This window comes from Aedes aegypti, chromosome 2 (assembly GCF_002204515.2).
Source record: "Aedes aegypti strain LVP_AGWG chromosome 2, AaegL5.0 Primary Assembly, whole genome shotgun sequence".
NCBI lineage: Eukaryota > Metazoa > Arthropoda > Insecta > Diptera > Culicidae > Aedes > Aedes aegypti.
In genome coordinates, this window is record NC_035108.1 from 244,790,347 (window position 1) to 244,803,363 (window position 13,017).

The 13,017-nt window shown below is 45.0% G+C and overlaps 1 protein-coding gene across 4 annotated transcripts in view; it reads right to left on the reverse strand.

The window, feature by feature from the left end:
- Positions 1–894: 894 nt before the first annotated feature.
- The window catches only part of LOC5575441 (protein ABHD13), a 73,010-nt gene continuing 60,887 nt past the window's right edge, over positions 895–13,017 (reverse strand). For 3 of the 4 annotated variants that reach the window (XM_021844679.1, XM_021844677.1, XM_021844678.1), the window contains exon 4: positions 974–1,287. In XM_021844679.1, coding sequence (XP_021700371.1) covers positions 1,179–1,287 — 109 coding nt within the window. In that variant the 3' untranslated portion in view covers positions 974–1,178. Of the gene's footprint in view, positions 1,288–13,017 lie in introns of all 4 variants that reach the window. The other variant, XM_001661910.2, reaches the window with a different exon arrangement.

A 13,017-nucleotide genomic window follows, 5' to 3' on the forward strand; every position in this document is an offset into this window, starting at 1 on the left:
AGCTACGCCCAGGCACACTATTATGGACCGCCTATTCATAATTACTGATAGTTATAAAATGCAATTTAAAAGAGATAATAAACATAGCCTTGAGCCATGAAAATTGTGTGGTTTTTTAAGAAAAACGAGGACTAAACTGTTTTTTCTTCGTGTGCTTTCTTAAATTTTACAGAACTTTCTTCTTCTTTCTGGCGTTACGTCCTGAGCCCACGGCATAAAAATTATATAATATAATAATAATAATAATATTAATATAGTACACCGTGTCTGACGCCCTCACTGGGACAGAACCTGCTTCTCAGCTTAGTGTCTTATGAGCACTTCCACAGTTATTAACTGAGAGCTTACTATGCCAATGACCATTTTTGCATGTGTATATCGTGTGGCAGGTACGATTATACTCTATGCCCTGGGAGGACGAGGAAATTTCCAACCCGAAAAGATTCTCGACCGGTGGGATTCGAACCCACGACCCTCAGCTTGGTCTTTCTGAATAGCTGCGCGTTTACCGTTACGGTTATCTGGGCCCCTACAGAACTTTATAAAATTCAATCAAACACTCGAGTTCATAAAAAAATCTGTTGGTGGTCTGATATTGCAACCGTACGTAATATTGATTCTCTTACCTGCTCGTAAACCACCTTTTCAGCGAACCCCTAGTGGAGTCATCAAAAAATCATGTAATTTTCCTTCCTGCCTGTTGAATTACTTACCATCTTTCAGGCATTGTTTATGCGAAAAGATTTCTTTCATTTGCATCTGTATTTTAATGTCAATTTGGAAATTGCGGAGCGAACCTACCTTCGTCAACGAACGGGAAGAAAACGTGCAGACGCCTGTCGAGAAGTTTTCCGTACCTGGGCTGTGGTATAATTGAAATAATGATTGAAGACGTTTTTTCCTTCGTGCTAATTTATTATCTTAATGTCATTATTATGCTAATTCTTAAAATTTTTAACAGCTTATTGTTTTCTGTTTGTTTAGGTATTTTCTCCGTTTCATTGTTAGAGCTTGCACTGTAATTTTATTTCGTTTGTGGGTGTTACTTTTTTTCTACAATCCTAGTCATTTGTCACTAGTATGCTTCTCATTCACTACGGTTCGCTAGCACACTGGCACTGGGGCATTCTTTTCTCTCGAGCATAACACAGCCAAATTCTGCATGGACTTTTTTGTATCTACACTTCCTCAATTTGGGGCCATACGTTCTGACTAACAGGTGGCGTCTGCAATGGGCCTTTGGTTTCCCTACATTCTGTTAGGAAATGTGCTATGCCTTGATAATAGCTGAAACGAGAAGACGAAGAACAGAGGAAAACGCTCTTAAATGGGTGTAATAATCAAGGCACATCATTCATATTTAAATGAGCCAGCCGGAAAATGAGATGCCATTGACACAGGAGAGGCAGTTTGAAACGAGATACCAGTGTAGAAGGGGAAGCAGCGGCCAATATTTTCCTCCTCAACTTCCGGACGAACGGGTTGCAGGGTTTGAAATTCGACCGACATCTGCACTCGTCTCGTCACTCAACGCGCTGATAACACTGCGGAACATGTTTTTGTCTCCAGCACCAAAATACTGCTATTCACTTAAATAAGGGCTGCTGAATCCATTGCCGTTTTCAGAAATATCATAGCACGTCTAGTTTTTGAGATATTGACTGTTGAAAATGCAAAAAATGAATATTTCGGCCAACTTGCATGCAAGTTTGCCAGCTTGTAAGGTAAATATATTGGCTTAATTTGCCACAGAATTCAAACTTTATGTGTATAACAATACTTATCATCAAAGTTTGTATTACTTTCGATACGGAAAAGTTATTTTTTGATGGTTTAGAGAATTGTTGTATTTTGCCATATAGAAGATACGAAGAATTTTGTATGGAGACTGCAAGCATGTTGAAAAAATCGTTTTAATCAAAATTTAATCGCGCAATTTCAATCAAATTATGTCTGAAATGAAAGTTCAAGTTCTATTTTGCATGTTTGGTGGATTAGATTACAAAAAAGTATGATAAATTGTACTTTAAATTTTATGTAAACATTAATAAAACCAGTGTTTTCTACAACTTTGGCGACCTGTAGCTAAAAATTGTGACGTGCTGGAACATTTCTGAGAATGGCACCAGATTCAGCAACCCCAAATCTACTAGAGACACATAATTTGATCCTTGAGACACGCAAAAATGTCATTTTTGTTACGCTGTGTAACCAGCCGAAACAACAATGACTTAGACTCACTGTGGGGCTCGGCTAAATCTTACGACGGAGGAAAATAATAATTTCCAACAATTAATCATCTCGCGGGAAGATTATATTAAGCAGCATTTGAAACGAGCGGGTGCCTCTAGCCGTGCTTCCTAGGAAAAGTTAATTTTTCAGTATAAATCATTTCATTATGAAATTAATAGCACAATAATTTACCGCCGGGCGGGCAATTTCAATGATAATTACTCGAAAATCACGTGAGCTACTTGATACTGAAGAATGCCGTTGATGATTGAGCATCTGTTTTGATTTTTTGAAATCGAATCCAATTTTAGAACTAGTCTAGTACACCCGATTCTGTTTTTGCACGAGGGATGCGTACCGTACAAAAAAAGTTTTCAGTTCAAAATTTCAAAAACCGTGCAAAAAAAGTAACAGCATTTCTCGACGTTTCATGCAAAAATAAGGTTTTGGCGGAAAAAAATGTATGGAAACGGCAGTGTAAAAAAAATCCGTGCAAAAACAGAATCGGGTGTAATAGCTTAGACTGGTATCGATCATTGGAACGAAAGCATTTACGTCTATTCCGTTACAAATGTAATTTAGCTACTGAAAAAAGGTTTTTTTATATCTTATTGGTAATAGGCTGTTAATATAATTTCATTTTTGTCTCTCATCCTAGTTTTTTTTTTTCAAAAAGGCTCAAAGCCAACCTAACTGCATGATATTATTTTCAGAATTTTTACTTCCTAATTCAAAAACCGTTTTTTGATTTCTTTATGCAAGTCCTGTCTTGTAATTTTCAAAGTAGGATTGTGAATGAGATGTAATTGCCTACTTCTCACGTTTTTTTTAAGATAGATCAAGAGTTCAAGATCATCGTCTATAATAACACTCGAATTGTACTTCACATTTTAGAAATGCAATAGCTCTGACTTTACCAATCGGACTTTCCAAAAACATTGCCATATCAAAATTCGTCAATCGATGTATGTTTTACGATTCTACCCCATTACCCCGAATGCCATTTCCCAGAATGCCACCACCCCGAATTCCATTACCCCCAATGTACCATTACCCCGAATTCCATCACCCCGAATGCTTTTCCCCGAATTTACAATTATCTTCACATGATGATATTGATGACATTTCCCCATGATATAGGAATTCGGGGTAATGTCATTCGGGGTGATGGATCATTCGGGGTTTTGGAATTCGGGGTAATGGCGTTCGGGTTAATGGCATTCGGGGTAATGGGATTCGGGGTAATGGGATAGATCATGTTTTACATGTACCTACTCCAATCGACCCTGCACTAACACAGCGTAACAAAAATGACATTTTTGCGTGTCTCAAGGATCAAATTATGTATGTATCTCTAGTAGATTTGAGGTTGCTGTATCTGATGCCGTTTTCAGAAATGTTCCATCACGTCACAATTTTTAGCTACAGACGGGGCAGGCAATCGTCGGATTCGTCACAGTGCGAAATAAAAAAAAGCCATCGTCATCCAGTATAATAACTCTGGCATGTAGTCACCTCGTCGTCGACGAAAGAATGCACAACGAACGTTAATCCAAAATCGTCAACAAACAACTTTGTTTTCATTCCGTTCGCTCCCCTTTATCAAACCAAGGAGGCGTTTATTGTACAGTCGGGTCTCCTATTAAACGCACTGCTATAACGTGCACTCCTATCACTATATATAAAGCGTTATAGGAGACCCAGGGCTTATGGGATTCCATCACTTTGGGGGTGTCGTTGAATATCTCGTATGCCAAAAGAGATAGTACTGTACTGTCTTCGGCGAAGTTTCAGTGCTAAGTACGATCTACCTTTAGGAGTTGAGGATCATCCTTTTAGTTGAGAACTTGGCCGGTAGGGGCGCGTTTTCAGTTTTGCACTATATGAAACATGAGGGATAAGAATGCAACATTTTGTAACATATGATATCTCTAGATCCTGATGTTTTGGAAGGGTGGTGTCTTCGGAGGAGTTGTTCAGTACCTCAAGGGCTGACATGCGGTGGTCATTCTGATACGGAATTACGCCACCAGGTGGCGCTAGTTAGCTTGGAATTTTTGTTTTGCGCATAGCTCAGTAGCCACAAGTATCACAAGGGCTAACATTATTTGAGCCAAAAGTTTCGAAATTTTGCCACTAGGCGGCGCTTGGGAGCAAATAATTTTTGTTTCGTGGATAGCTCAGTAGCCTGACCACTTAGAAAGATGGCGTCCTCGACAAAGTTGCTCAGTTTCACAAGGGATAACATTATTTGAGCCGAAAGTTTCGAAATTTTGCCACTAGGCAGCGCTAGTGAGCAAAGAATTTTTGTTTCGTGCATACAACTGAACAACATATCCGAAGACCCTACTGACAAAAAAGCTTCAAAAGCCAGGCCTGTTGTGTGTTGCCACGGTGTGGGACTCACGTTAGGCGTGCTTAACCACTAAAAAACTTTCCCTACTGCTCCTGTGCCTCGATCCCCCCCGGAACTACATCAGGCAACTTCATCGGGGGAGGGCTGTGCTCATGCATTTCTGTGCTCATGCACTTCTTCAATCTCAGCCTTTAACTGTACTGCTAGTTCGCTGTTGGAGCGTTTTGCCCAATTGGCGGTTGAACATCTCGCCGGGACTTTGGACAGCTTTCTGTGCGACGACGCATACTTCCCTTAGGCTGGCCTCGCGTCAGAGCTCTGTTGATCTTCTACTGGACGCTCATGTGCACTTCGTTGCTCTACGACGACTCGTTCTCCGCTGCTGCTGTTCGAGCTCTCCTTGTTGACCAGTTGGATGCCGAGGTCGGTCCAGCGATTCCGGTTGGAGGATGACTTCCGGTTCACTGGCGCCCAGACGACCCAAAACTGGTTTGTGACGATCGATGCTACTCGGCTTAGTCCCCGACGGTGGAGCTAGCCTACTCCGGCTACGCGCTTCTTCATGATTCGATACTGGCCGGTGGAGTGCCGAAGTCGGTCCAGCGATTCCGGTTGGAGGATGGCTTCCGGTGCACTGGCGCTCCGACGACTCAAGCCGGTGATACGCTACGTACTACTCAGAGTAGTCCCCGGCGGTGGATCTATCCTACTCCGACGAAGATTTCCCCGGCGGCGGAAGATCTCCCGAACCGATGCTATCCGGGCAGATGCCGAGGTCGGTCCTGCGATTCCGGTTCACAGGCGCCCCGACGATCATTTGCCGGTGCAACAACGCGACCTACTCAACTAGTCCCCGGCGGTGGACTTAGCCTACTCCGAAGCTGGCCGATGCCGAGGTCGGTCCTGCGATTCCGGTGGAAGGAAACTTCCGGTTCACAGGCGCCCCGACGACCATTTGCCGGTGCTATTTCGCGAATTACTCAGCTGGACCCCGGCGGTGGACTCAGCCTACTCCGACTCGACGTTGGTTGGCCAAGTGCCAGGGTCGGTTCTGCAATTCCGGTTGGAGGATGGCTTCCGGTTTGCAGGCGCCCCGACGACTATTAACCGATACTACGCTACGCCCGCTCTACTCGGTCTAGTCCCCGACGGAGGATCTAGCCTACTCCGATCGCGACCCGGAGCTCTCTGGTCTTCACGCCATCTCCTTTGCAGCAACGACATAATCGCCGTTATTCCCCTGTTCACCGCATTCCAGGTGCTTTCATGCTGGCACATGTTCTGCACGATGTTGTCCGGATTTAGGACGTTTGCGGTTTCTGGCATCATCTCGCTTCGTATATCCGTGAATCGAGGGCAGTCGAATATAACGTGCTCCGGTGTCTCCTCGATATTTGGACAGGCCGGACAATGTGGAGATTCTGCGTGTCCGAATCTGTGCAGATATTTCCGGAAGCATCCATGGCCTGACAGAAACTGGGTCAGGAAGAAGTTAACTTCTCCATGTTTTCAGGTCATCCACACCGACACGTTAGGAATGAGCCTGTGGGTCCACCTTCCTTTCTCCGAGTTATCCCACTCCTGCTGCTACCTGGCCATTGTGTCCAACCTAATGGTATTCCTCACATTCCTGGTGTCCTTTTGCTGGTAACATGCGATGTCCTCAGCCAGAGTGATGCAGATGGGGATCATCCCGGCGATAACGCACACTGCCTCCGATGATATAGTGCGGTAGGCACTCGCAACCCGTATAGCCATGAGCCGGAACGTACCTGCCAGCTTATCTCGATTACGTTTGGTTCCCAATGCTGCAGCCCAAGCCGGGACTCCATACCTCAGTATAGACGATGATACGGTCACTAGAAGACGCCTCGTGCTGCTTCTTGGTCCTCCAATGTTGGGCATGATCCTGGCTACTGTGTTAGCAGCTTTCGCTGCCTTTTCGCAGGCATAGTCTACGTGGCTGTTGAAGTTTAGCCTGTCGTCGACCATTACTCCGAGATGCTTTAGAGAGCGCTTCGATGGAATTGCGTGCCCTCCGACATTGATTTCCAACTGCTGTACCGCCTTGCAGTTGCTGACCAGCACCACCTCCGTTTTATGATGAGCCAACTGCAGCTTGACTCCAGTCATCCACGATTCGATGGTGTCTAGCGATTCCGCCGTCAGCATCTCCACCTCCTCCGCAGTCTCACCAGTTATCGCAAGAACGACGTCATCTGCGAACCCGACGATCTCGACTCCATTTGGCAGTGACAAGGTTAGCACTCCATCGTACATCATGTTCCACAATGTTGGACCAAGTATGGATCCTTGTGGAACTCCCGCCGTGACTTCAATTGACATCCGTCCCTGGTTTGTGTCGTAGACCAGTACCCGATTCTGAAAGTAACTTTGCAGAACTTTACACAGATATCCTGGAACCCGCATTCTGTGTAGGGCTGCGTCGATAGCCTCCCAACTGGCACTGCTGAACGCGTTCTTGACGTCTATTGTTACCACTGCGCAGTATCGATTGCCTCTCCTCTTCTGCTTGGACGCTTTCTCCGCGCACGCGATGACTGCCCGAATAGCATCCACCGTCGAAGTCTTTTTACGGAATCCGAACTGCCTTTTCGACAATCCGTTCTCGCCTTCCGTGTAGATCGTCAGCCTGCCGAGGATGACCTTCTCCAAAAGTTTGCCAAGAGTATCCAGCAAGCATATTGGTCTATATGAAGCAGGATCTCCTGGCGGTTTTCCCGGTTTTGGCAGTAACACCAGCTTCTGCACCTTCCATCTGTCTGGGAAGCAGCCTTCCGCTAGACAGTTCTGCAACGCTGTCCTGAATATGTCTGGGAACCCCAAGATTGCTGCCCTTAGCGCAACATTAGGGATACCATCTGGTCCGGGAGCTTTGTTCAGCTTCAATCCTTTCGCAACCGTTATCAGCTCGGCGTTAGACACATGTATACCGGCATTTTCCTCATCTACGTCAGCGTACGGTGTGGGCGGCCACGCTGTTGGAGCATGCGTAGGAAAGAGACCGTTCACTATCGTCTTCAGTTTGTCGGGACACATTTCAGCTGGGGTAACTGGGCCCTTGATCATCTGCGGACATCACTACTCGATAGGCGTTGCCCCAGGGATTTGCGTCAGCTTCCCGGCACAACTCCTTGTAGCAGTTCGTTTTACTCGTCGATATTTCCCGTTTGAACGCGGCTCTGGTAAGTCGGTAGGTCACTTTACGCTCTTCCATGCTGGCTTCGGATCTAGCTCTCTGCACGCGTCTTCTGGCTCTTAAGCATGCTGCGCGAAGGGTGCTGAGTCTGTCGTTCCACCAGTATGCAGGACGCCGTTGATTCCTTGGCTCCAATTTTCTCGGCATAGTTGCGTCACAAGCTCTCGCCAACGCTTCTGTCAGCTCTCCTGCATCCATGTTTGGAGCGTCGCTTACTGCTCGGAGTGCTTCGACGAAAAGATCCTTATCGAAATGCTTCGTCTTCCACCTTCGTTCTCCATTCCTCCTCTGCCATACTGAACAACTTTTCTGGCCAACGCAGTAGTGGATCGCCTGATGGTCACTGTGGGTGTATTCTTCGCTAACTCTCCAGTTCATATTGGTGATCAGCGACGGGCTGCAAAAGGTCACGTCTATGATGGACTCCCTACCGTTTTTGCGAAATGTGCTAGCGAGACCGTCGTTGCACAGCCTTACATCGAGCTTCGCTATAGCTTCAAGCAAACTGTAGCCTCTCGCGTTGGTCAGTCTACTACCCCACTCCACGGCCCACGCATTGAAGTCTCCTCCGATTATTACCGGCGTTCGACCGATCAGCTTGTCGGTTAGCACATCCAACATCTGGGTGTACTGCTCCAGTGGATAGGGAATCGGCCCATTACTTGAATCGCCGTCGTCTTTGCTCTGTCTGCTACCCAATTGCCGTTATCGGGAGGAACCCGATACGGTTCTGCAATGTTCGCAATGTCGCACTTTGTTTCTGTTGTCGACTGCCACAACAGTTGTTGTGCGGCGTCGCTATGATTGAGGTTCACCTGCGTTATCTCCATCATCATTACTGCCCTGCCTTCGCCTTCTGATATTTGGGGCACTTGAAGCCACCCGTCGTATGGGCGTTACCTTCCTCCACCTTACACAGCATACACCTAGGTGTATTCAGGCAGTCCCTGCCAACGTGACCTTTTTCACCACATTTCCTGCAGTGTTCGGACCTGTCCGGGCCTTTGCAGTTTATTGCCCGGTGGCCGAAATCCATGCATTTGAAGCATCTCTCCACCGGATTTGTCTCCCGAGGGATCAGTTTCAGCGGGCAAACCGACCATCCCACCTTGATCTTACCAGCCTCGACGAGTTTTTTGGCTGCTGCGACTGGTAATCGGATCGTCGCTATTTGCATACCTCCGTAAGCTCTCCTCAGCCAGATGGACTGCGGTGCTTCTTCCAGGTTGCATTGAGATAACAGTGCACCCCTCACGTCGTCTTCTGTTGTGATCTCGTCCAGTTCTCTGCATTCGATCACTGCCTCCTGGGATAAGGCTCTCACGCTTGCCTCGTTGCCCAGCGACTTCGCGACGAGCTCTCGGCAGGCCGAACTCTTGATCGACGGATCTTTTTTAAACTCGAAGAGCATGTCACCTTTCTGGGTGCGCCTGGTTCTCACCACGTTTTCATGACCACCGCATGTCAGCCCTTGTGGTACTGAACAACTCCTCCGAAGACACCAACCTTCCAAAACATCAGGATCTAGAGATATCATATGTTACAAAATTTTGCATTCTTATCCCTCATGGTTCATATAGTGCAAATAAGAAAAAGCTCCCCTACCGGCCAAGTTCTCAACTAAAACTATCCTCAACTCCTAAAGGTAGATCGTACTTAGCACTGAAACTTCGCCGAAAACAGTACTGTGCTATCTCTTTTGGCATAGGGGAAGTGTACCAGTTATGGCCATAGTGGTTCCCTATTTGGCCATATGTGAAATTTTGATAACTTTTAAATTTTAATTCTTTTTGAATGTTTTAACATCAAGATAAATCTTAAATCTAACTACTACAACAAACATAACTGGTACACCTACCCTACGAGAACACCCCCAAAGTGATGAAATCCCATAAGCCCTGGGTCTCCTATAACGAAGATTCCTATTACGCCCCCGAACCATGTGTCTAATAGGAGACCTGACTGTATATTCGCTTGCTATGCACAAAACGGCGAATGCCATCCCAGAATTGCTTGTATTGGCAATTTAACCCGTACTCCTCAAGCTTCAACAATAGCTCTGTTGGTAAGCGTTGACGATTCAGAGATCGTTTGTTCAACTCCGGACACGTTTTGTTTTATTTTCCAAAAAAGGCTCATAATCTATCGACGCCACGGTTTATATTTTTAGTCGGCTCAGAGCTCCCGAACGAAGATTCAACCATAACGAAGGAGGCTTCTTTGTTCGTCATGACGCCGAGCCTTTGTGGCGGACCACTGCAGCAAATCGTCATCCAACGCTGGTTGAATGACGATGACGATTCTTTTTCTAGTTTCGTCGACGACTTTTTTCTATTTGAGGGTAACGATTGTCTACCCATATGATTTTGATTTTCATTTCAGATTCAATTTGGTTGAAATTGTAGGATAAAATTTAGATTAAATCGATTTTTCCAACATGCTTGCAGTCTCCATACAAAATTATTTGTTTCTTTTATATGGCAGAAGAAAATACTTTTCAAAATCATCCAAAAATAAGTTTTGAGCATCGAAAGTATTAAGAACTTTGTTGATAATAATTGTTATACACATGAAATTTAAATTCTGTGGCAAATTAAACGAAAAAAGGCCATACAAGCTGGGAAACCTGTATGCAAGTTGTTTGATATAGTAAAATTTTGCATTTTGAACCGTAAATATCTCTAAAACTGGACGTGCTATGTTATTTTTGAAAACGGAAATGGATTCAGCAACCCTTAATTTAGTAAATAGCGGTATTTTGGTGCTTGAGACAATAACGTGTTCCGCAGTGTAATTGATAGTAGAACTGATAGGATACAGAATCAATAATGCGAAAATTTAAATATAATGGGGACATGATCAGTTTCTAGAATAGGAAAAAACAAGTGGGTCTATTAATTGTGCGTTTCCTATTGTAATTAGTGTAAATTCAAATTACACCTTTAAAATGGAAAAATTCCAAAGAACTACTGCTATTGTACGTAGAACCATTATAAAAACAAGATTGCTGAATGCTAATGAGTTAACTGGCGCAAATCCACCGTTTATTGCACGTAAAGGAGTACCAAGTAGACAGTCATGATAAATAATGTCAAACGAACAATCAATTATCCCTGCCAAGAGGTCTGCAGCCAGAGCTAATAAGAAAATTTTCTGCATTTGTCAGTCCTATTCGTTTAAGTCACATTCATCCTTCCCCTTGACTTGACCAATGAACGCCTGCCTGACTCGCATCGAAAGATTTTCATTACGCTCAATTGACTCTCACTGGGGACGGCAGCAAACAATTTCACTCGAGCTTTTTTTTTTCTCTCATGAAGTAGTGTTGAGTGGCGTCCACTGCAAGAATGGATTTTATTTTCTTCACGCTGTTCGAACGATTCGTATGGGACTTAATTAAAGGACAAAACAATAGAGAATACGCTGTAATCTTTCCAATTCGTAGCTAGCAAATGAGTTGAAAACGATGTGCAACAAATGTCAGCTTATTCTGAGCTTACTCTCACGCCATCGGGACCTGGCCAACAATTGGAGTAGAAACAAAGCACGACTGAGAAAAGTTTCATTAGTTGTTTGATATGTGCCAGGATGCAATTATGGTGTACATTGTGTTGGTTGAAAGCAACTTTCAAATATTATTTGATGGTTTGTTTTTCTAATGTTTCTGTTGATTTCTCATCCAAGGGTAGATAAAATTTGATTTCAAAATTTAAAAATTTAAAATTTATTAAAAACTAAGCAGACCTCCAAAATGGCATTTTCTAATAGCTGCCATGGGTGGTAAATGACTGGACAATGCGTACCATTAGTACTTCGCGTACCTGCAGGTATAAAATAGATCCCATTTGTGGTCCTTAGCCTCTTGTCCAATAACTCCTATCCCTACCTCCCCGTGGTGTCGTCTGGGGTACGAGTAAGAAGGGGAAGGTAGGGAAGATCGGGTAACCAACCCTGGTGGGACCTTGGTCGTATGCTGACAGGGATGTGGGCTCCTCTCTTCTGAGGGTATAAATTATCCGAGCGTCTGTTCTTCATGTTAGGGGCGACTCAAAACAGTGTCTGTTCTCCATGTTAGGAGCGGCTGATCATCGTCCTAGTGCCAGCGTGGAACTCGTAAAAATCATCAGTACAGGAAGCATACAATGTAAATTCGTACCGGAACAATCGGCATAGACCCAGGCATCGAAAACGGACTAACGATTGGAAACTCGGATCATGGAACTGTGAGTCTCTCAATTTCTTGGGAAGTACCCGCATTCTTTCCAAATTATTGAGGGTACGCAAGTTCGCATAGTGTACAGAGCTGTGTGAAGATATCGGGTGCATTATCGGACCCGTTTGAAACACGCAAAGGACTTCGACAGGGCAATGGTCTTTCCTGCCTCCTGTTCAATATTGCGCTAGAAGGTGTTATGAAACGGGCGGGCTTCAACATGCGGGGCACGATCTTCAATAAATCCTGCCAGTTCATCTGCTTTGCTGACGACGTGGACATTGTCTGAAGAACGTTCCAGGTTGTTTCTGAACAGTATACCATGCTGAAACGTGAAGCAGATCGGGTTGGATTGAAGGTAAATACGTCGAAGACGAAATATCTGCTGGCTGGAGGAACCGAGCGCGATAGAGCTCGCATTGGCAGACGAGTGACGATCGACGGAGATGAGTTCGAGGTGGTGGACGAATTTGTCTACCTCGGATCATTGATAACGTCGGATAATAACTGCAGCAGAGAAATTCGAAGACGTATCATTGCCGGAAGTCGTGCTTACTACGGACTCCACAAGACCTTGCGGTCTGGTAAACTTCACTTCCGTACTAAGTGTACCATGTACAAGACGCTGATAAGACCGGTAGTCCTCTACGGACATGAGACGTGGACAATGCTCGAAGAGGACCTGCAAGCGCTAGGAGTTTTTGAACGACGTGTGCTTAGAAGGACGTAGCGCCAGCAAAAGTAAAGTAAGTAAGTTCGACATCGTAGCGCTGCAGGAGGTTTGCTGGAAACGGTCGACGGTACATACGTATAGGGATGGTTATACCACCTACCAGAGCTGCGGCAACAGACATGAGCTGGGCACAGCTTTTATCGTGTTGGGCGAAATGCAGACGCGCGTGATTGGGTGGTGACCAATCGACAACAAAATGTGCAAGTTGAGGATCAAAGACCGTTTCTTCAATATCAGCATAATCAACGAGCACAGTCCTCACC